Source organism: Oryza glaberrima, chromosome 12 (assembly GCF_000147395.1).
Source record: "Oryza glaberrima chromosome 12, OglaRS2, whole genome shotgun sequence".
NCBI lineage: Eukaryota > Viridiplantae > Streptophyta > Magnoliopsida > Poales > Poaceae > Oryza > Oryza glaberrima.
Genome location: NC_068337.1, coordinates 2,152,523 through 2,174,854, shown reverse-complemented (window position 1 = coordinate 2,174,854; position 22,332 = coordinate 2,152,523). Strand labels below are relative to the sequence as shown.

The 22,332-nt window shown below is 45.3% G+C and overlaps 5 protein-coding genes and 1 pseudogene across 6 annotated transcripts; 4 read left to right on the top strand and 2 right to left on the bottom strand.

Annotated features, from left to right (window-relative positions):
• The first annotated feature begins 1,067 nt into the window (after window positions 1-1,067).
• LOC127757133 (structure-specific endonuclease subunit slx1-like) lies at window positions 1,068-3,307 on the top strand. Of its 2 annotated transcripts, none has more exons than XM_052282569.1 (3): window positions 1,068-1,318; window positions 2,210-2,316; window positions 2,831-3,307. In XM_052282569.1, the coding sequence occupies exons 1-3, from the start codon at window positions 1,095-1,097 to the stop codon at window positions 2,992-2,994; spliced, it is 495 nt and encodes a 164-aa protein (XP_052138529.1). In that variant the 5' UTR covers window positions 1,068-1,094; the 3' UTR covers window positions 2,995-3,307. The 2 variants fall into 2 exon arrangements, 1 of the variants encoding a protein (XP_052138529.1); XR_008013373.1 differs by having other exon boundaries at window positions 1,279-1,318; window positions 2,210-2,405; window positions 2,831-2,976.
• A 216-nt stretch (window positions 3,308-3,523) lies between these two features.
• On the bottom strand, window positions 3,524-7,395 carry LOC127757129 (protein TRAUCO-like). Its single transcript, XM_052282565.1, has 2 exons — window positions 5,722-7,395; window positions 3,524-3,978 (listed from the first exon to the last, which is right to left on the bottom strand). Exons 1-2 carry the CDS (start codon window positions 6,689-6,691, stop codon window positions 3,704-3,706), a joined length of 1,245 nt encoding a protein of 414 aa, XP_052138525.1. The 5' UTR covers window positions 6,692-7,395; the 3' UTR covers window positions 3,524-3,703.
• A 1,938-nt stretch (window positions 7,396-9,333) lies between these two features.
• On the bottom strand, window positions 9,334-10,399 carry LOC127757351 (uncharacterized). The gene is made up of 2 exons (XM_052282857.1): window positions 10,218-10,399; window positions 9,334-9,595 (listed from the first exon to the last, which is right to left on the bottom strand). Exons 1-2 carry the CDS (start codon window positions 10,397-10,399, stop codon window positions 9,334-9,336), a joined length of 444 nt encoding a protein of 147 aa, XP_052138817.1.
• Window positions 10,400-11,738: 1,339 nt separating this feature from the next.
• LOC127757132 (probable E3 ubiquitin-protein ligase RHC2A) lies at window positions 11,739-12,624 on the top strand. Its single transcript, XM_052282568.1, has one exon. The coding sequence runs from the start codon at window positions 11,946-11,948 to the stop codon at window positions 12,510-12,512; it is 567 nt and encodes a 188-aa protein (XP_052138528.1). The 5' UTR covers window positions 11,739-11,945; the 3' UTR covers window positions 12,513-12,624.
• Window positions 12,625-13,402: 778 nt separating this feature from the next.
• LOC127757134 (uncharacterized) lies at window positions 13,403-14,158 on the top strand (annotated as a pseudogene).
• A 1,427-nt stretch (window positions 14,159-15,585) lies between these two features.
• On the top strand, window positions 15,586-16,486 carry LOC127757130 (uncharacterized). The gene has a single exon (XM_052282566.1). The coding sequence runs from the start codon at window positions 15,674-15,676 to the stop codon at window positions 16,451-16,453; it is 780 nt and encodes a 259-aa protein (XP_052138526.1). The 5' UTR covers window positions 15,586-15,673; the 3' UTR covers window positions 16,454-16,486.
• The last annotated feature ends 5,846 nt before the right edge of the window (window positions 16,487-22,332 follow it).

The window sequence follows — 22,332 nt, the reverse complement described above, 5'->3', positions numbered from 1 at the left end:
GAAAAAAGTATTTCACATCAACCTGTTAACTGAACATCTTAGTGTCAGACTCGGATGAGGAACAGCGAGGATACGATCCGTATGGTTTCATCCACAAAATGCTCACACTGTAATGCAGAGGCAATTAGCGCCCAATTATCTTTCATGCTGCGAGTTTGCATTCCACATTTGGAAAAACTTTCCAGGGTTGCTTTGCCTAACCACCCTCTGATTTACACTCACCTAGTGCCTAATTCTTTTGCCCTTCATGACAACCCAAACCCCAGCTTCAGAGTTGGCACAAACGAGTCTTTTCCCTACACGTACCAGAATGCCATTTCCCAGCTAGTATATGCACGGTAATTTGGCACGTGCAACCTCTGCAATATAATCATCCGAATTCCATCACGTAGATTTCTGATTTATCACATATTTTCACACGTGCGAAGCATGCCGGAATTCATTTTCTATGCACGTTTTTGATTTTTTTTTTCATTTTTAAATTTATTTTTTTAATATTTACAGAAATATTATATCAGCGGAAAGATTTACAAAAATGGACCTTGCCGCCCTGCTGACGTGGCACACGGCGTCATGACTTGTGCGCATTTTGCGCTAAGCCCCTTGCAGCTCTCTGTAAGGGCGGCAAGGGGATAAATGTGATTTTGGCCCTGCCAAAAAAGCAATTGGCTAGTTCTTTTTGCATCTGAGCCCCTTGTTGCCCTTACGAATTTTGCACGGTGGCCCCTTGCCGTCTAGACAGAGGGCAGCAAGGGGGCCACGTGCAAAATTCATAGCTTCCCAAAACGATTGTCATGTGTCCATGTGCCACGTCAGCTTGCCGCGCAAATAGAGGGCGGTAGGGTCTATTTTTTAAATCTTTTTGCCGATATAATATTTCTGTAAATATTAAAAAAATAAATTTAAAAATGAAAAAATCCACGTTTTCCAGGCTTAAAATGGCCGTGTCGAATTAGGCTCACATTTCGGTACGGCCCATTTGTCCATTCGGCCCATGTCCAACACGCCCCACGGCCCTCTAAAACTCACGTGCTAAAAATAGCCCAATTCGAAAATTTCCCCACGGCGTCGTCGCCTCGCCGGCGAGGTGGGAGATGAATCTCTCCGCTACCTTCCGATCGGCGAAGATCCCTCGCGCTCTTCCTCCCAAATCCGGCGAGCCCGCCGCCGCCGCCTTGGCCTCGGCCTCGTGCGCGCCCGGGAATCCGTCGGCGGAGGCCGCGAAGGGGAAGGCGGCGTTGGGCTGGTGCGTCTACCTCATCGCCTCCTCCCGGATCTCCCGCACCTACGTCGGCGTCACCACCGATTTCCCTCGCCGGTGATTCCCCGAATCCCTTTGATTCACTGTTTCTAGAGCTGTTTCAGAAGATTCTGTGGGTTATGGTGGCTCCGCCAGTTAGTGATTGAAATACTGCCCCCAATTTATCGCTATTGTTTTGTTAACACTATGAGATGTGATATTAGGCCTGAAAGTTACATGATTCGGATGACAATTGGACTGAAATCCTTGCGATTTTCATATATTTAGTACTTTTTTAGGACTTGGGAAAACAAATGAAGCTCAGGTTATTGTTCAGTCCCTTTAGTGAAGATAATTGAACATGGATTGATTCCTTTCAAAAAAAAAATGAGCATGGATTAAACCTTAATTTGTTCTACTTTTAGCAATGTATGTTAAACATGCATAATATTTTCTACTGAATAAGCTGTTGCCTGCTCTTGTTTCTACCTATCTTCAATTTATGACGCTGTGATTTACAAGCAGAACTGTGTTACTCGTTGGGCATACCAAAGCTTGTCCTTTTATTCGTGTATAAAATTGTAGTTGCCTTGAAATATTCTACTCGTAGTTGTCTTGCTCAGGCAGGCTTGTATACATGCTTCAATATATGGGGTTTTTTTTTGTGTGTTGATCATCGGTTCTTGTTGGAATACATAGCACTTAACATGGTTAGAACTTAGAAAGTACAAAGATGAGAAGTAAATTTATACTCCCTCCATTTCAGATTGTAAGACTTTCTAGCATTGCCCATATTCATATAGAAGTTAATGAATATAGACACATATATATGCTTAGATTCATTAACATCTATACGAATGTGGACAATGCTAGAAAGTCTTACATTATGAAACAAAGAAAGTACATCTTTAGTCGTACCACGTTGAAATGGTAATCGTGTGTTGATGAAAGTATTTTTATTATTTCTAGCCTGAGACAACATAATGGTGAGTTAAAAGGTGGTGCCAAAGCTTCCTCTGCTGGAAGGCCATGGAATCTCGCATGCCTTATTGAAGGATTTGTCAACAGAAGTGAAGGTTATTGATTGTAACCATCATTTTCCAACAGCTTCAGACTTGGTTGAGATGTTACTAGAATTGCGTATAGCCATATAGTGCTCTAGCTTGTAAGTGCAACTTTTCCTTTCCAGTTTTCACTTGATTTAGGGAGTCATTTCATTTTTTCTGAAATTATTTTGTATCATAGGTTGGTACTTTTCTGACATGTTACCCTAGGAAGCTATGTTTATTTAGCCATACCAAAACAATTTGACAACATGACTGTCTGTACTGGTCACTTCTTTTCTTGTTTTGTTTAGTATTATATAATTAGTGTTTCATCAAGGTTTCTATGTTCATTGACTCTTTGGCATAAAGAAACATTTAGTTATTGTTACCTCTTTTTCTGCACAGAGAAACATTAACATTGTCTATGTGCTTTAGATACTCAGGTGCCATCTGCATCTTTTGCATCGAAATGAAATGAATGTTTCCCTTTTCAAGTTTGCACTACTACGTAAGAATTCCTATTTACTGAATTATTTGTGTGCAGCCTGTGAATTTGAATCAAAATGGAAGAACATCTCCCGGAAAATGGCACGCAAAAGGAGTGAACCTAGCATGACCTCATTGCTGCAGCATCGAGATATGGCATTGAGCAGAGTGAAAAACGATCTGGCCTGTAGCCATCTGAAAATCAAATGGCACTCAAGTTGAAGTTATTTCTCTCATGTTGGTATGTACATGCATTTAAAACTATGCAAAAAGTCACCTGTTACTTTGTAATTTGTGAGTGTGCTTCAGCATAGGCTTTTCAAATTCCTTATTTATGTTTGAAAATCACTTGTCTTCAAGCTCAACACTGTTATCTCGCAGAATGATGAAGCTGGTTGTTGTATTTGTTTATTTAAGATTAAGATATGAAACATTGAAAATTAAGGGTCCGGTGCTTTGCAAACATTGTGTTTCTTTACTTGGAGACTGCACCGGTGTCCAAAATGTTATCATTTATGATATTGCTATTTCGATATATTTTTCTTCAAAGGTTCTCCAAACTACCTGGCTACCCCAGAAACCCAGATTGAGTATCGTCAAGCATAAATGCTGTTATCCTTGTATTGCCACAAATATTTGACGTATCAGATACACACACAGAGCGGACCGCGCGTGTCATAAATATTTGACGTATCAGATTCTGTCAAACATTATTGACGAAATCTTGTGTTAACAGTATTAAAGCCATGCGTTGATGGGAAAGATTGAAGCCATGCGTTGCTACACGAAGGTCAAATGGCCAAACCAGAAGAACCTCAAGTGATAAAATATTTAATAACCAGACAAACTAATCAATCAGCCTGCGCGCTCTTTAACCGGATTACATGATTATGCTCTATTCTACATAACTAAAGCAGAATTTTCACTGCAGTTAAATGTTTTTTTCAGCAGTACCATTTTCAGCAGGCCCGCCATTCGCCAGCTCAAATGGTCTATAAGGCACGTCACTCATTGGTCGAGGAATCAATCGACCTCCAAAATCTTCTGGGAAGAACTCAAAATTGGGACCAAAGTTGAACCTGACTTGACAGTTTGGTTGGTCAGGCAGTGTATACATTGACGCAGCTGGGTAGTACCGCCCTCCAGGAATGTCCACAAAAGCAGTGCCCTGGCATATCCCATTCTTGAAGTAGCATATCTCGCTACCTGCATTTGCAAAATGGATTATTTGATGAAAAACCAGTGAGAGGTTGAACAGATAAAACAATGGATGCTACAAAGTAGGAAGTGTCATATAGTGCAACTTTGCAAAACAATCATTGTTAGGACCCTGACTTTGTATGCGAAAAACAAACAAGTAACCCCTTTTCTGTTTAAACAAAAAAGACCATGTAGGCAAGACAGAGAGATCTAGTGGAAGATATTAATGTGCACCTATTACAGGATACCTGCACTGAATATCTAATATTGAAACTTTTCAATTAGTGCCTTTGCGGCAACTAAAATCTTACTGTAGTGTCTTTCATATTCAAGTAGGCATAATATAATGCAAGATAAGGTGGAATGTTGACTGGATAAGTAAAAACACCCAAGGTAACCTCTTTGATGTAGGAGGGAGACCTTGAGATCAGGATTAGTACAGTATCTTATGTTGTACTTGTGATGTAGACAAATCACAGAACGGAAAAATATAAGTATTTATAGTTCAGTATAAATATTATAGAATGTATCGTCAGATGAAGATATAGATACTCTTGAACAGGACAATGAGGTAAATTTTGTTACATTTCATGGATATTTCTTGTCTTTGATTGAGTGGAAAATTAAGAAGTTATGCATATTGTAAGGCTGCTGCAGAAGCAAATCGTTACATTTTCATGTTGTGCTTCCTTTGCTTTTCTGGTTTACATTCTCAAGATAGCATCACTCAAGTAACATAAGCTGCTTCCTTTGCTTTCCTGGTGTACATTTTGACTTATGAACTGTATGTTGCACTCACCATTACCATATTATGGCATTATGCTTCTGCACTAAGCGCCTCCAATAATACAGATGAAGATATGCAATAACTATATTTCTTGGTACAGAACACTATGCTTTGGAAATGATTTCAAGAGAAGTGAGTGAAAACTATCTAGTTTGTGCAATTGAGATATAGTGACTACTGACACACATGTAGGTAACCTTGTGTCCAAACAGGGATCAAGAATTTTCTCAAAGGTTGAATAGGAAACATCAAAACAATCCCCCCAAGCTGACCAATGGGATTGAGATATTTACTACAAACTCGTGAAACTGAGCAATACAGAATGCAAAAGACCGATGAAGCTTATTAGCTGTACTTTTCAGTTTTGTAAGGACAAGTGCACTACTATCACCCTTTAACCATTGGAAGTTGTAATGTTTGTTGTATAACCATGCATCTATAAAAACACTGCCTAAAACCTAAATCACTTATTTTTTTTATGCAATTCTGCCATTGGTAATTGGCACACAGTATTGCATATAACGTCATCAGATGTGCACCCTTGTTATTATGTACAGAATGTTATTTGTGAAATAGCTAGTTCATACCCATTTGTTTTGTGAAACATAGCATGTGTTATTTTCCTAGCACGGTGATCTGCAACTAGTCCACTAAAACACATGAAGTAACACCGGTGGCACTCACCAGGAACAGGATCCTAAATCCTGAATCCTAAATCACTTTAAAATGAAAATCTACTACTGGTAATTCCGTAATTGGTACAAATTCTACATTATGCCAAGTATTGCATATAACATCATGAAACCTGCATCCTTGTTATTACACAGAATTTTATCTGTGAAATTGCTAGTTCATACCAAGTTGTTTCATGAAAAATAGCATTTGTTGTTTTCCTGGCTGACAATCTACCACTAGTCTATTGAAAAGTGTAGAGTCAAACACAATGGTAGTATGGTACTGACCAGGAACTGGATCCGGCGTCTTCTGCTCAGCCGCCTTGGGAGCTTCTGCGCGGAAAGGAAGCCCCTTGTAGTGAACCAGGAAGGGCTGCTTGGGCTCATACAGCTCCCCGTCAGGAAGATGAATGTAGAAGCCGAGGACATCGCCATCGCCATAGCCTTGGTCAGCGTAATTGGCCCTCCATGCCTTGTGCACCTTGGTGCCATCCATGTCGCGGTATCCGAATCCAAACACATCGTAGCCAACGGGTGCGTGGATGTCAGCATTGTTGGTAGCCCATCCAAGGCGGGTGTGGCCGGTGCTGCCGAGGTGAAGGACCTTGACCTCGAAGTACCAAGCGCCGGCAGCGACGCCGCGGGTGGCGCGCACCATCCGGTAGCCCTTTGTGCTGCCGGCGGTGAGGCGGTCGTCGGAGACCTCGACCTTGTCGGACTTGAAGACGCGGGAGAGGAGCACGGGCCGATCGGGCGCGTCGTCGTTGCGCTCGGCGGCGAATCGGGGCGCCGGGGTGAGGACGAGCTCATCCTCGCCGCTGGAGGGCTTGGGGAGGCGGCCGTTGGCGCCGCCGCTGCCGCCGGCGAGGGCGTTGGCCGGCTGCTTGGCCTTCTTCTTGCCCTTGCGGGAGTTGGGCCTGGTCCAGACGCTGTTGCTGTTCTTCTTCTTGGACTTCTTGCTCGGCGGCGCCGGGGGCGCGAGGGCCATGTGCTTCATGGCGCCGCCCAACGGGTTGGTCCCGTCGTCGTCGGGTGGCGCGGCGACGCCCGAGGCATCAGCATCGGATGCATCGGCGAGCGCGGCGTCGGAGAAGGGGGTCTCGGGTTCGGCGGAGGCGGAGGCGGGGGTGTCGGGGAGATTTGGGGTATCGGCGGCGGATGGGGTGGCGTCGGACATGGGGGTATCGGCGGACGCGGGGTGGAACGCGGAAGGGGGTGGGGAGGGAGGCGCATCGTCGTCGGCGGCGGCGTCCGCCATGGGGAGGGTTTCTGTGCGATTTGGGGTCGGAATTGGGGATTTGGGTGGTTTTGCTGCTCTCTCTCCCGCGGTTTGGGTTTGGTTTGCGAAATCGCGAGCGGGAGGAGGATGCGGTGCACGGCACCCGGCACCCGGCCTCCCGCGAGTGGAAACGGTAGAGCGATTTGCCGTTTTCTGCCTGCACACCGCCGAAAATATATCTCTGCGATCACTGGAGCTAGCAAAATCGATCAAAAACTGCCGAAACTTGGGCTGCAAATTGAACTAGAATCGGACTACATCTGGGTTTCCTCCCTGGCTCAACCCGTACTACTGCTCTTCTGGGTGCTCGAAGCAAGGTTTAATCGTTAAGATCCTTTTGCGCTCAGCTGCAGCAGTCGAGTGCAGCTTTCAAGAGTAGCAGACAGTTAATCAGAATCCAAGTTGCAATGCACGCCAGATGGAGTAAGAAGACTAGGACGAGCAGGATACTGAGACTTGATCAAAGTTTCATAACATGTTATTTATGTTATGAGAGTAGCAGAACCTCAAATACAACACATCTGCTGGTTGATCATACTACAACGACATATTCGAAGTTTGCAGTCATAGGCACAACGAACTACACAGCTCACTAGAGTTTTATATATGAGCAACGGACGCTGGCCGCTCAAATGGGCATATAATCAACAGATCGCCATCCATGAGACTAGAATTCAGACCAGCCTGCATTGCAGTTGAACAAATATTAGTTGAGATAAAAAAAACAAATACAAAAGCATATAATCACACGTCTCAGCAAAAAAAAAAAAAAAAAAAAAAAAAAAAAAAAAAAACACATCCTAACAGTAACATGTGAAATGGTTTGTTGTTTCCCTGGTATCATACTTGCATACCAAAGTTGATTTAGCCTTTCCTACAACAATAGAAGCATAAAAGTGAATAATTCTAGATAGGGGAACAAAACAAATAGTCCATATACTTATACATATCAATATCAGGTAGGAGTGCATCTCCAGTTTATTGTTCAATGTGGCATACTCGAATTCAAGCATTCACCAACTAGCCCATTTGTATAAATTGTTCTGCTCCGCAGTCCATAGAGAACACTTTCGTTGAACAAAATCAGCAACAAGTGTGGTTCGTTTTTTCAGATCTTTCTCCAGTAACTAACACAAGCTATGATGCAGCCAGTGGAAAACCAGATTTGTCAGGCCTCAGGTGTGATCATTATACATGTGATCAAATGCTAACTGCTTCATCCATATAACCATTCAGCTATATCCAGTCAATACTAGCATGCTGCTACAGAAAAGGACAAAGCAATTTCTTAAACGCCTATATGCCAGGTTTTTTTGTGTCCATGCTCAAAGTTCAACAAGTTACTTTGGCATATCAATGCTAACCCATTACATGCCAAAGGAATGGAAACTATAGGTTTAAACATCATCACAGGAATATGAAGGATAATGCGACCATCAACACAAGAATAACACCACTAATCAAACTATTTTATCCACAGTGCGTTTAGCTACAATTTCCAATATCAACAACTAGACAACTCGCAATGCATGAACAACTGAATATGTGATAAAATAATGATGTATGAGTGACTGGCCACAACCGACAACACCAAAAACAGATGAAACTATTTGAAATTATAAGGATACAACATAATAAAATAGGAGGATGCTTGCTTCTATGGTTTTCAGCCTGCACCTCTGTCTTATGCAACATAAAAAAGCTAATGTAAGTACAATAACTGAACAGCAAAACTTGCAAATCAGATTTTTTTTTTCAGTACTGAATGTACCGGCTACCAGGATTTTCCTTTCCTGGACATCATATTTATGGCACATGGTTACATACTTACATGTTCATTCATATTAATCATAACTAGCCAACAAACCAAGACAACCCTATACTAACTCAGGTCCCAAGAGATTCTCAAATTACACCCTAATTAACCTGCCAATCTCGATATTCTAATGCATTCAAACAAGAAACAAATGCTATGCATTGGAAAATGCACTAAATGACTGAATTAGTGAAATCTCTAAATACAGGCTGGGAGGGGGAAGGCACCACACGGTGTTGAGCATATCCTCACAAATTTCTAAAGCCACAAAGCTAAAACCCAACCAACAGTTGACAAAGATAACAAGAGGGGAAATTGGGGACACCAATGAATACAACACAATTTGCCAGGGGTCATTACAAACATGAAACATCATAAAATAATCTAAACCCATTTTGTAGCTAACAGTACCAGCAAATATCCAGTCATCAATGTCTAGTTGATTGACCCACAGCTTACATTGGAACCAAAGAATGTAGAATTACAGGAGCGCACAATTAATCCTCCTAATTACGTCGCCAGTAATCAGTCAGCATGCGAGAATTCATCATATCCCTCTATTCGACAAATGATGAGGACACGAATGACTACAACACCAGAAAGAATCATCCTAATCAATTGGCCAAAGCGGAACATTTGATACCCAAATAAAGGCCGCCCAATTCATGATTCCTAGTCAAAATTAAGCGTACCTAGTCCTCAATTCTCAATCCACAACACGATTTGATCAACCAAGAACCTTACCTAGCATCAAAGGAAGGGCCAAACAAGAACTGAAAAATTGAAATTACCAGAGGCGCGGTGTCTAGTTGTAGTAGAGCTCGAGGCCCATCCCGTCGTGGATCTCGTAGTCCCTGAGGGTGATGTGGTCCTTGTAGATGTTGTACCACTTCTGGATGCGGATCTTCTCGGGCCTCGTCCCGGTCTGCGCCGCCACCAGCTTCTTGAGGTCGCCGATGGTGTCGTCCTCGTTGCACTTCACCCGCACCTTCTTCCCCAGCCGGTCGTTCAGCACCACCTCGATCATCTTCTCCTCCTCCTCCTCCTCCTCCTCCTCGAACTCTCTCCTGCTCCCTCCTCCCGAAGATCACGCAAACCCTAGCTCAGTCCTGGCCACGGCGAGACTTGGTGTTGAATCGTGTGGCCTCGCCTGCTCGCCCCGCTCTCGGTGGAGGAGCAGAAGAATCGAGAAGGAGATGAGGGAGCAGTAGCAGTGTAGCACTGCTAGATTGTGATGGCCGATGGGCTGTATGGGCCTTGTCTACTTAATGGACTATAGTAGACAGTTCTGAATAAGTTCACTTGACGTTCCTCATTTTTCCGTCGAGTTTATATGGAATCCCTAAATTTCAATATCGAAAATCTTGGAATAAGTTCGCTTTGACTCTCTGTTAGTATCTTATTGGTATCTCTCAACCACAATACCGGATATCTCAACCTCCTAACTATTAAAATTGGTGTAATTTGACTCACTCAGCGATTTTGGAGGACGCTTTCCCTTATGTGGCACCTACGTGAAGTTTATACTTTTTAATTCTAATAATGCCACATAAGCGTCACATCAACATCATGTGAAACGAAGACCAAGTAACACCACCACGTAACCACCACATGAGCGAAACAAACGGGATGCGAAGGCACATAGTCGGATTAGGGATTTAGGGTGGATCCGAGTCGGAACCAACAGACTGCGAGAGACGCTCGCACCAGAAGCGCGAGGCAGCGCGGGCCGGGGAACGGCCACGTTCAGGCAGCGTGGCCAGGGGGGACATGACGCTGCCCATGGAGCAAGCCGGCGCGCCCGTGAAGCGGCGGTGCAACTGTTGCAGCGCTCGCCACGGGGACAGTTTAGGTTGTGTTCTTAAGTCCATGATCCCAACCTCACTCTCTCGGTTACCGCGCGCACGCTTTTCTAACTGCTAAACGGTGCGTGTTTTTTTAAAAAAATTCTATAGAAAAGTTGTTTTAAAAAATCATATTAATTCATTTTTAAAGTTTTTAAGCTAATAATTAATTAACCACGCATTAATCGAAAATGCTTCTATCCGGACGTCCGATCGAACAGAAAAAAATCGGACGCATGAGCGCATCTCCTTAAACCGTGTAATAAGATTAATAATAGTGCCCATCGCAATCCCTCATCGTTCTCCCTCTCATATTTATATTGCGTATGCATTTTTCTCTTGAAGTAGCCTATGTAACTGCTCTGACATAAAGTAGCCCATATTCTCTCTCTCGTATGCCTCTACCGCTCTGACATAAAGTAGCATATATTCTCTCTCGTATGCCTCTACTACCACACATGCTTCTACTCCTTAATGAATAACTCCAAATAATCTTATTTCACAAATTATTTATCTAATCCGTAATCTAAATATACCATTGTATTCACCGCAATTAACTCTTCATAACAAGATCTCACTTAACTATATTTTGGTAATTTTTTAAAAAAGTTTTTTTGTTGTAATGGATTTTTTAGTTGTTGCAATAGGTATTTAATAACGTTTCAATAGGTCATTTGGAAATGTTGCACGAGGTGTTTTTTTATGTTTCAAGAGGTATTTTGTGATGTCTTCGACTGATGTTTTACTGTATCATTTTTTAATGTTGCACGTGGTGTTCTTTAAATGTTACATGAGGTATTTTGTGATGTTTCAGCTAATATTTTACTAGGTCATTTTAAAGTGTTGCACATGGTATTATTTTGATGTTATACCAGGTACTTTCTGATGTTTCATTAGGCATTTTGTGGTGTTTCAGCAGTTACAGCTCATTGTTTTCATATATAATATAAAAATGTTTCAGTTATGAATGTAATTAAAAATATATAATTTATTAAAAATATAATTATGTGGGATCTCTTTGAAAAGATTTAATTGCAACGAATTCAATGGGGCAATCAGATTAAAAATCGGATAAATAATTTGTAAGAAAAATAATTTATAGTTTGTTAATAAAATGCACACGATAAGATATTTGCATTCACAAGAATAAATGAGAGAGAAATAATGCGTGTATATGAAGGCTGATAGATAAAAAGTGATACGTACATGGTGCATGTTGGGGATGCATGATGCGTGCGAGGAGTGGCCGTCCGATTTTTTCTCATAATTCGGACGTCCGATTTGCAGTGGCTTTCCGCATTAATCCATTGCTCCGTTTTCCGTTTTCCATAGAACTCCAGTAAATCCGTGTGATTGGGGATTTGGGGTGGATCCGAGTCGGATTCTCTCTCGATTCCGATCGGCCGGGACGCGGAGTCCGATCGGTTTCTTCATCTATAAAGTCTGCAGGTAGGGGCGCGTTTATCTCCTGATCCATTCCCCCCAACTCAACCTATTGATCTGCTCGCTTCCGCTGCGGCGTTCCGCCCTTGTCGATCTCTTGTGCAGGGAGGGCGGCGTGTTGCTGCTGCAGATGGAGGAGGCCGCTGCGGTCGCAAGAGGGCTACCAAGGGATTTCCCTCCCATCGAGAGCTACGTCGATCGTCACGGCTTCTTCCATAATAGCTGGACGGTTGGCAGCCGTAGCTACTCCAGCATCATGTTTCGTCCAAGAAGTACGCCGCCATTAACGCTCGCAGAAGTTCACGAGAGCACTCGCGAGGACGTGAGGGAGGCCATCAGTGAGGGGGTGATACGATTGGACAGAGCCTTCTTCCAACAGCTTCACGATCATATCCAGCGCCAGCCCCGTGGCACTGGCACTGCCATGGATGGAGTAGTAGAGGAGGACGATGCGTACAGGAATGGTGGGTTCGGCTCTGTGCCTGCGTCAAGCAAGGCCATGGCCGAGCTGCAGGAAGCGCAGGTGAGCGAGGCGAGGGAGAGCGACTGCGCTGTGTGCTTTGAGGGCTTCGACCAAGGAGAGAAGCTGACGAGGATGCCCTGCTCGCATTGCTTCCATGCGACCTGCATCTTGGATTGGCTCTCGCTCAGCCATCTCTGCCCGCTCTGCCGATTCCCGATGCCAACGGGGCAGTAGTAGCCATCAGCTACACTATTGTCTGAAAGTGTCTTCTAGAGTGATTGGCAACGGAGGAACTGTTCTGCCAACGCTCAAGAAATCTTTTGTTGATTGGCAACGGAGAACAATATTTGCCATTACGAATCCCACACCTGAAAAATTGAAAAGAAAAACAGATAACTGAAATGGTTAAAAGTAGTCGATCATTTTCCCCAGCCCAATATCCATGATGAAAATCAAATGGTCCTGATCATCTAGTTGTCACCAAAATCAAGTAAAAACTATTCAAATAAATTTATTTCATTTTGTGCTTCACTTGAAAAAGTAATCGACAAATCTGAGCCCATGCCAAAAAAAAATATAGCCTTTGTGACACCAAACAGAGAAGAAAAAACGTACTCCTTAATGCTACCCCATGATCCATTTCTACACAAAATGGAATGCTCATTAACATCCTAATAACTATATGAAACTCCGCGCTTTGCTATTAGTATGAATCAGTAAAAATATCATAGCTAGACATCTTAAGCCCATAGAATTTGTATTTTTATTGATCATTGGAAAAAGGTTATAAACCATTATGTTGATGTGGTTTATGATAATTTAAATAGCATATAGATTGATAATCCAAAAGTAAAAGTAAGACGATATGGCTTCATGAGAGAAGAAAATGAAGAAAATTATTTAGGCTATAGATTAATCATCTAAAGGTTAGAAACAAGGCAAAATTTGCTATAGGACACTTAAAAATGCGTAATTAGCTGTGGGACATCATAAAGATGTGAATTTGCCCGAGAACACTTCAAAATTTCGGTAATTTGCTGCTGGACACTGGACACATTAAAATATAATATCCACTCAATTGATGAGAGAGAAACCATAAAAAATAACATTTTTACCCTTATCTTCTTCTACCGAATCCTCCATTGATTCCCCCCAATCCATCACCCCATTGGCAGACGGCGACTGCTTGGAGCCTAGAGCCGGCACGCCGCATGCAGCAGGGCAGGCGGAGGCTAAGAGGGGCGCGGCCGCCGGGTTCCTGGGCCACGGCACGGGCGGCGCGACGGCTGCACCTGCGGTCACGGGTGGGGATCGCGGTGTCCTTCTTGTCGCGCGCCATCGTGCCTTTCGCCCGTTCCTAGGTGGCGGAGGCAGCAAGAAGGCTAGCAAGAAGGCTATCTCGTCGTCGTCGAGGAGGAGGAGGAAGGTCGGGCTGGAGCTAAGCTTCCACGCGGAGGACGGTGTGTGGAGGAAGGAGATACTGATGGAGGAGCAGTGCCAGTCGTTGGACTTCTCCGGCATGATCTACTACGACGTCGCAGGGAGGCGTCTGGAGCAGCCGCCACCGCCGCGCGCGCTGCTGTGCAGCCCGCTGCCGTCGTCCATCAAGCTCGCAGCCAACGCCGCTGGCGGCTACTAGCCGGAGACACCCCCTGCTCTCGCGGGCTTGCAGCAAATCTCTGAACTTTTGGAGCAAGCTTAGCCAGCCGCCTTCCTCTGCTTTCTTGCTGCTTTTAATTTTACCTTCTTCGACATAGCAATAGGTCTCTGCTTCTGATCTTTCTTTTTCTCTCCTTCCCTTGGTGTGTGTAGTGACAAGTGATCACAGATCAGTACTATATAAAAGAGTTCTATGGAAGCTTAGCTTATGTTTTCTGAAACTAGCTCTTGTTTTACAACTCCCACTGTTTACAACTATAATTTTGAATCTTTGGTCATCTAGTTGTTCATTAGTATCATTTACTCTCTGACTACTTTTTAGCTCTGCTTTTGTCGCCGAAATCCATGGGAGCTCCGCCGCCAAGGAACGTCTCGGCGACACGCGCGGGCGGTCAGCGGGGGGCTTGGGGGTGGGGACGAGGCCGGTGCCAACGGCATGCTACACAACCACGCCGTCGACTACGCGCTAGCACCTGTCCACCATGGGCAAGCCAATAGAGCTTGCTACATGTGAGCGTCGGAACTCGGAACACACTGAAAGAAGGGAAAAGAAGATAAGGGTAAAATTATCATTTTATGTGATTTCTCTCTCATTGATTGAGTGGATATTATATTTTAATACGTTCAGTGTCCAGCAGCAAATTACCGGAATTTTGGAGTGTTCTCGAGCAAATTCACATCTTTTCGATGTCCCACAGCTAATTACGTACTCCCTCCGTCCCACAATATAAGGGATTTTGAGTTTTTGCTTGTAACGTTTGACCACTCGTCTTATTCAAATTATTTTTGCAAATATAAAAAACGAAAAGTTGTGCTTAAAGTACAGTAGATAATAAAGTAAGTCACAAATAAAATAAATAATAATTTCAAAAAAATTTGAATAAGACGAGTGGTCAAACGTTGCAAGTAAAAACTCAAAATCCCTTATATTATGGGACGGAGGGAGTATTTTTTAAGTGTCCTTAGCAAATTTTGCCTAGAAACAATTGAGATGATATGCCATATTTATGGGCGATGCGCAAAGATGGGCATGAAGAAGAGGTGGAAAGCTATTCGGTGGATAACACCTACCATAAGAATGGGATGGTGATCGAATGGTGTGACGGGGTTATGTATTTAGATAGGCTCTTGAACCGGTAGCTTCACTTTGGTATGAATAGTCACGGTGCCATCGCCGCCGCCACCACCACCACCATACAACCTACTATGATGGCGTACAGGAATGGTAGTTTCAGTGATGTCCCCGCGTACAGGAACAGTGGGTTCGGTGCTGTGCCCGCGTCGAGCACGGCCATGGCCGAGCTGCTGGAGGCTTGGGCGAGCGAGGCAAAGGAGCTCAACTGCATGCGCTGTTTAACTGGAGGTCTTTGAGGTGGGAGAGAAGCTAACGAGGATGTCCTGCTCTCATTGCTTCCGTGGGCCCTGTATCTCGGATTGGCTAAGGGTAAGCCATTTCTACCTGCTCTGCCAACAGAAGAACAATATATGAAAATAACTCTCTTTTCTGTGAGAATTTAATTTCGTTTGTTCGTTAAATTCAAAGAACCAGCATGTTGTTTATTTTTGGATTCTTAACACACTAAACCTTTCTTTTAACCTTTATTTGTGATGAAAAATACAAGGGAAAATTGTGTACCAGTGTAACCTCGGCCCAAGCCTATATAACCCATAGTAGTGAAATGGGCCAAGATTAATAAACATGGGAAAGTGCTGAGCTTTTACTGGCCAAAATCGTGATGGACTTCGAGCCACTCCCCTCAGCCGCCGGCGACGCCACCGCCGACGAGACTCCTCCCGGTCGCGCCGTCTGCAGCTCCGGCTGCGGCCGCCCATCCACCGTCTGCCTCTGCCCGTACCTTCCCGCCACGCCGCTCCCCACCTCCACCACCGTCGTCATCCTCCACCACCCGCACGCCCTCCGCCGCAACCCGCTCTCCACCCTCCCCCTCCTCGCCCGCTCCCTCTCCAACCTCCGCCTCATCCCCGGCCGCCGCCTCCTCCCTTCCTCCGCCCCCGTCATCTCTCGCTCTCCCGTCCTCCTGCTCTTCCCTTCGCCGGACGCCGCCGACCTCGCTTCCTGGTGCCGATCCACGCCTCCGCCCGCGCGCGCCAACCCGACACTGCTACTGCTCGATGGGACATGGAAGCAGGCCAAGGAGATGCACGCCGCTAGCCTCCCGTTCCTGTCCTCCTTCGCCGTCCCCGTCTCGCTGCCCGTCGACTGCGGCGTTGACGGCGACAGCATGTTCGAGGGGGAGCTTGTGGTGAAGAAGGAGCCGCACAAGGGGTGCGTGAGCACTATGGAGGCCGTCGCGAGGGCTCTGCGGCTGCTGGAGCCGGAGGGGAGGGGAGAAGAGATCGAGGAGACGATGGTGGGGGTGCTCAGGGCGATGGTTGCCTTCCAGGCTGAGCATTTGCAGCATCGGCCGATGAAACCGAGGGTGAAGATGAGGAAGAAGAAGGATATTAAGAGGGAGGAGGAGATGAAGAGGAACACATTGGACTGGAGTGACTGAATCACTGAACTACTGAAGCATCTCTGGACACATTGGACTGGAGTGACTGAATCACTGAACTACTGAAGCATCTCTGGACACTGGACATACAGTAGCTCATTGCCGAATCGTTGCTGGTCATTTTGGAGGAATATCGCTAACATTATCACCAATGAGCAAGGTTTGATCTCTTTTGGAAGCATAGTCTACGGTTACTAGTTCTTTATGAAAACTAAGTGAGATGATTACATTTTGATGGCTGTATCTCAAAAATTGCAGCAACCATGCATGTTTGACTGTTCGAAATGTTTCAGGATTCACCAGAGTACCTAGATAGACTAAACTATAGGAGGATCATGAATCATGCTGTTCTCTGTTCTGAAGACACTTGTAGGGCTGAAGTTCTCATTGGAACTTAGGAAGGAATGAACTTTATATTTTTCCAGAGTAAACAACACTGTTTATGCTACTAGATAGCGGGGCTTGGGGGGTCTACATGAACAATTCATGGTAATTAAAGGAATTGATAATCATCATGTAGCCAATGCTAAGCTTGACCATACCGCATATGTGCTGGACTCCTGCTTGGCTTTGTTCTGCATCAAAGAAAATTGTATTTGTTTAGATTGGTTTAGAAATGTTTAGCAATGTTGTGCTAGCTAGCAATTCAGAAATGTTCAGAAATATTTGTTTAGATTAGTTCTGAAATGTTCAAATATGTTCGGAAATATTTGTACAGATTATTTCTGAAATGTTCAGAAATATTTGGTCCGACTAGTTCAGATTATTTCTTGAATTCGTATAAGTTCGGTATGTTGCTATGTATGTTTTTCAGATGCACATGTACAGAACTTTACAAATGTAGTGGCCTAGACTAGAGCAGTGTATTGATCATCTTCTTTTAGAGGATTTATGAGAAATATTGTAAGGGCTAAAGGGCATGACAATTGGTAGTGCCACTGTGGGGTTACTTTCAGTTTCAGTAATATTAACCTGTATATCTGTACATGTGCTAGTTATACAGTAAATTATCTGCTGTAGCTAGCAACTCCACTATAAAACATGTCAAACTTGGCATATTCTTAACTTGATGCAATACATGAGAGTTACTGATCAAGTAGTATTCAATTTTGTAGGCAGATGCTCACAAGAATATTCATGACTTTTGTGATTTCTGTAAACTTGTTCTTCGGTTACAAGAAACAAATGCGTAGGTTGATATTGCCTCCATGATTATCCCAATTCTTTATTTGTTTGATTATGAACAAAATGCCGTGGAGTGCAGATTTTTGTTTGAAGTGCAGGACATTCATAACAGTGTACTAGTGGCATGACATTTGGTTTGTTGCTTACTGAGTTTGCTCCTTTTTTATTTTGCAACTTATGTGACCTTGACCTTTTGTAGTGATCAAGAGAAGGAGAGGGCAGGAGATGCTTTAAGTGTTTCTTGAGCAATTTGTGCAACAGGTATTGGGAACTGTTCTTGAGTTTTGCTTTTGCATGCAAGTTGGAGATGATATTTCTTCGACAGAAATATGAGGCGGTTGAAGATGGATTTCTAAGCAGAATGTGGGTTGAATGCAGTTTACTGATGTCAGATTGTTTTGGAGCTGTACCTATGATTTTACTGGGTTAGATTTCCAAACAGTACTCTGTTGTAATGTTCTCTTGTTTGATGTAATGCTTTTCTGCCACTATATGAGTTCTGCCTTAGTGAAAACTAGGCACAATCTAAAATTTCTTGCGAGGTGCCCCAAGTCGTTTTGTTAACTTTTTTTTTCCGAGAATACGCTCAAGGCTTGCGTATCGGGGGAGCTGAGCAGCCCGGAGGGCCGCTTCCCTCCCCCTCAAGCTTTGCTACCTCGGCCCAGGATTTGCTAAGGGCCTAGACCTATATTACACTACGACATGGGTATGTAGGGGAGTCGCACCGTAGCTATGGCCAGCGCCATGGCATGCCACAAGAGAGGATCCACCAGTCCTCGATCATCTTCTCCTCCTCTTCCTCAAACTCTCTCTTGCCCCCTCCTCCCCCGAAGATCACGCAAACCCTAGCTCCTGACCACGGCGAGACTTGGACAGAAGATCACACAAACCCTAGTTCCTGACCAAGTTGGAAGCTAAAAGCGAGAGGAGAAAGGCTTGGAGTTGGAAGCTAAAAGCGAGAGCGAGACTTGGAGTTGGAAGCTAAAAGCGAGAGGAGAATCGTGTGGCCTAGCCTCTCCGCCTGCTCGCCCCGCTCTCAGTGGAGTTATGGACGAGTAGAAAAATGGAATAAATTCATTTTATGACCCTTAACAAGTTCTGGACGAGTGGAAGAATGGAATAAATTCATTTTATGACCCTTAACTTTGACAGCGACTTCGATTTTCGTCTTGAACCGATACACCCGATATGTTAAAAACCAGTGCAATATAGATTTCAAGGTGGTTTGAACAACGGTTTCAACTGACGTGACGTCTACGTGGCTAATTTGATTTGGTCTTCATCTGGCGTGGCATCGACGTGTCACATTAAGCAAAATTCAACAATTTAAAAAATAAAACAAAATATGTGGGCCCATACGCTAGTTAAATAATAAGATTAAAAAATAATGGGATCCACATATCAGTGGGCCCATTTCCTTCACCTCATCGCATCAATTCTCTATCTCCTCCCATTTCCTCTTTTTTCTTGCTCCGACTACGGGGTGAGCACCGGCGTGTCGAGGTTGGACTGCAGCTTCCGCTCGTCGCGCTGCTCCTTTCCTCGTTGTTCGCCGTGCCTCTCCATGCCGCCCTCGGCGGTGGCGGTTTGCGGGGGCATGCGCTTGACAAGAGGTCACCAGACCCACCACCACCGTCTTCGCCTCGACCCTGGCCGCCATTGTGCCAAGTTGAGCTCCGCTCACATGTGTGTGCCCACACACACACCGATTTAAGAACAAATACTTAAAAATAAAATACAACGAAAAAAACCATAAAGCTTATAAGCTAAATCCTAAATGATAGGTTGTCAATGTTGAGCAAGAAAATTGACATTCCACCATTCTCAAATGGGTGCTTTGCTAAAATACCACTCCACAATTGAAATTCGCCAGAATGTCACTCTCAACTGGGGGCTCCGCCCAAATGTCATTTTCTTTCAATTAAAATAGTTGTCCCTTTCCTCCATCTTTGATGACCAAAATGCCCTTGGTTGTGTGGCGGTGTGACGTAGAGGCGGGGTAGTGAGCGTGAGCAGCAGTGTGGCGACAGAGGCGCGAGCAATGGGCGGTGGCTGGATGGCGCGGGAGGAGGTGCAGCGACGGACGACGCAAGGGGAGGGGCGGCGGAGAGGCAACCAGCGAACGCGAGCAGTAGGGTGGCGATGGAGAGGCATGAATGGGGATGATGGTTGGATGGCATGGGAGGAGGTGCTGCGATAGGGCGGCGCGAGGTGGGTTTAACTATTTGCCACTCTTACAAAGTGACACTCTTCAGATGCCACTCTTCCAAATTTCTTTACAGAAATGCCACAAGGAGAGAGAGCTAATATTTATGAATTACCAATTTTACCTAATTAGAACGCCATGTCAGCTTTGCAAGTATGATAGGAGACTTAAAATGACTCTTTTACCCTTGGGTCAAAGTAATATTATCATATGAGATAAATTATTATGGGCAAATATTCATTGAAATATGAGGGAATTATATACAAAGTTTGTATACAGTATTCGTTGAAATATGAGAGAAATTTATACATGATCTTGTTATGCGTACACAAACATCAACCAGGAAACAGACACAAGTATGTATTAAAACAGACAATTGGTAGATTAATTTCTCAAATCAATCTACTAATTTCGTAGATATATGCGAGATATATCTACATAGGTACGCAATATTTTATATACAATTTATCGTAATCACGTGGTTTTCATATATAAATGCAACACCGGCTTGGCCAACAGGAGTAGGGCTATTACATGTGTGCCCGAATCTGTATAAAAATCATTGTCTTTTGTCTCTTTTACTTCAATCTCGCGTATACCATAGCTCCAATGATCCCCATACTCTATGTTGGCAGTATGTCATGAGACCCTTCGACCAGATCTGCCGAAACCGTGCGACCAGTCAGGATTCAGGCTCAAGGTGTTAAGTTCATCGGGGCAAAGCCCCATGGTGAAGGCGGTGAAGCCACATGGCGAAGACAATGGAGCGAGGACGGCAAAAGATGGAGCCCCATGGCGAAGACTATACATCCTAGGCGAAGGGTGCCCGCCGAAGGAGGGTGACTTCGCCATCCTGGCCGCTTTGGCCGGCCTTTGGGCCGGCATTCGCCAACCAGGCCCATTAGAGGCCCATGTATGCCAATGACACTGTATACCCATGTAAATGTTCCTTTCACAAGGGCAACCATGTAAATTCCCCTGTAAAACCTAAACCCTAATAGGGGGGCCTGTAACAAGGATATAAATAGACCCCTAGGGCCATGTAAAGGGGGATCCTAAGAAAAATTCTCAATCTAATACACTTTACTATTTTCCAACTATCGTTGAGTAACCACGTCCTTCGACGTATGCAGTTGTCATTTCGACAACAGCTGGCGCCGACCGTGGGGACCTCCGAGCGAAACCACTGAGAGCGAATGCCCACCGAAGAGGGTTGTGAAGGAGAAGGTTACAAGGTGAAAGGAAAGCGAAGCCGGGGGAGAGATGGCCACCGAAGAGGTGTAGAGCCTTCGGCGCCCGTCGCCGAGGATGGCGGAGTGCCGCCAGATGGCGGAGCGCCACCAGCTTCGGCACCCGCGCCACTGCTGCCGTCTTCGGCTCCTATCGCCTCGCTGGGGCAGGTGCCGAACACGCCTGACACGACGAAGGCGGCCGCAGCAGCAAGGGCACTCCAAACCAGGGCGGAGATCCTTTCGACAAGCCATCTGCTGGCGCCCCAAGCCGCTCCGTCACAACCGGCAATGGTCTCGACTGCGCTCGTCGCCGCACAAGTCAACCCTGACCCCGAAGCACAAGCCGAAGCCGACATGGAAGCCATGCGACAGAATATGACACGACTCCAAGGCATGCTTCGACAGATGCAAGAACAGCAACAGGCGTACGAGGCAGCGAGGCGGGCCAAGGCCGCTTTGGCCCCAATCCTCCAGTATTCGGCAGGCTACGTCCCACCCCAAGTCTACCTACAAGCCACGCAAGTGCCAGCATACTTCGTCGGGCAGCCTTTGATCGCAGCGGTACATCTGGCCCCTCGCGGGCAGCCGCAAGCTCAGCCGGTCACTGTTCAAGTACACCCACAACTGCCTGGCCAAGTGTCACAAGCAATGGCAGAAGGGGCTTTGACTCGGCAGGCGCAGCTTCAAGCTTTCCTTCAGCAACTTATCCAACCCGGAACACAAGTCAGGGTGCGCCAGTTGGTTGCCGTCGAATCAGCCAGGTCTGGGGGCTTCGCCTTGGAGTCAGGGACCGCAGTTCGACTTCATCAATGCTGCTCAGGCACCAGCTGTTCGGCCGCAAGCACCAACGCCAGGCTTCGGGGCGAACCAAGCACCAAACCAGGCCGCCATGGCGTGGCCCCAGCCAACGTTCGACTCATCCATGGCGGCTCATCAAGCACCACCAATCGGAACCCCGCAGCCGAACACCATGGCCTAACCTTACGCGCAAGCCGTTACCTCGCCTTTCGCCACGCCATATCCGCAACAAGGTGCCGTGAACAGGGCAGGGGGCGAAAAGGGGCTACCACTGAGTGGGGGAATCAAGATCCGTCCAATCCCACCCCAGTTCAAGTTCCCACCCGTCCCACGCTATTCAGGCGAAACTAACCCAAAAGAGTTCCTATCCATCTACGAGTCCGCGATCGAAGCCGCTCATGGCGACGAGAATACCAAGGCGAAGGTAATACATCTCGCTCTTGACAGCATTGCCCGTT

Excerpts from the sequence above, each read along its gene's own strand:
- LOC127757351 (XM_052282857.1), bottom strand. The coding sequence starts at position 10,399 with ATGGACTTAAGAACACAACCTAAACTGTCCCCGTGGCGAGCGCTGCAA. Across the intron at positions 9,596-10,217 it reads TGGTGCGAGCGTCTCTCGCA|GAGAGAGTTCGAGGAGGAGG; the intron begins GTCTGTTGGTTC and ends AGGAGGGAGCAG.
- LOC127757132 (XM_052282568.1), top strand. The coding sequence starts at position 11,946 with ATGGAGGAGGCCGCTGCGGTCGCAAGAGGGCTACCAAGGGATTTCCCT.
- LOC127757130 (XM_052282566.1), top strand. The coding sequence starts at position 15,674 with ATGGACTTCGAGCCACTCCCCTCAGCCGCCGGCGACGCCACCGCCGAC.
- LOC127757133 (XM_052282569.1), top strand. The coding sequence starts at position 1,095 with ATGAATCTCTCCGCTACCTTCCGATCGGCGAAGATCCCTCGCGCTCTT. Across the intron at positions 1,319-2,209 it reads ACCACCGATTTCCCTCGCCG|CCTGAGACAACATAATGGTG; the intron begins GTGATTCCCCGA and ends TATTATTTCTAG. Across the intron at positions 2,317-2,830 it reads ATTTGTCAACAGAAGTGAAG|CCTGTGAATTTGAATCAAAA; the intron begins GTTATTGATTGT and ends ATTTGTGTGCAG.
- LOC127757129 (XM_052282565.1), bottom strand. The coding sequence starts at position 6,691 with ATGGCGGACGCCGCCGCCGACGACGATGCGCCTCCCTCCCCACCCCCT. Across the intron at positions 3,979-5,721 it reads GACGCCGGATCCAGTTCCTG|GTAGCGAGATATGCTACTTC; the intron begins GTCAGTACCATA and ends TTGCAAATGCAG.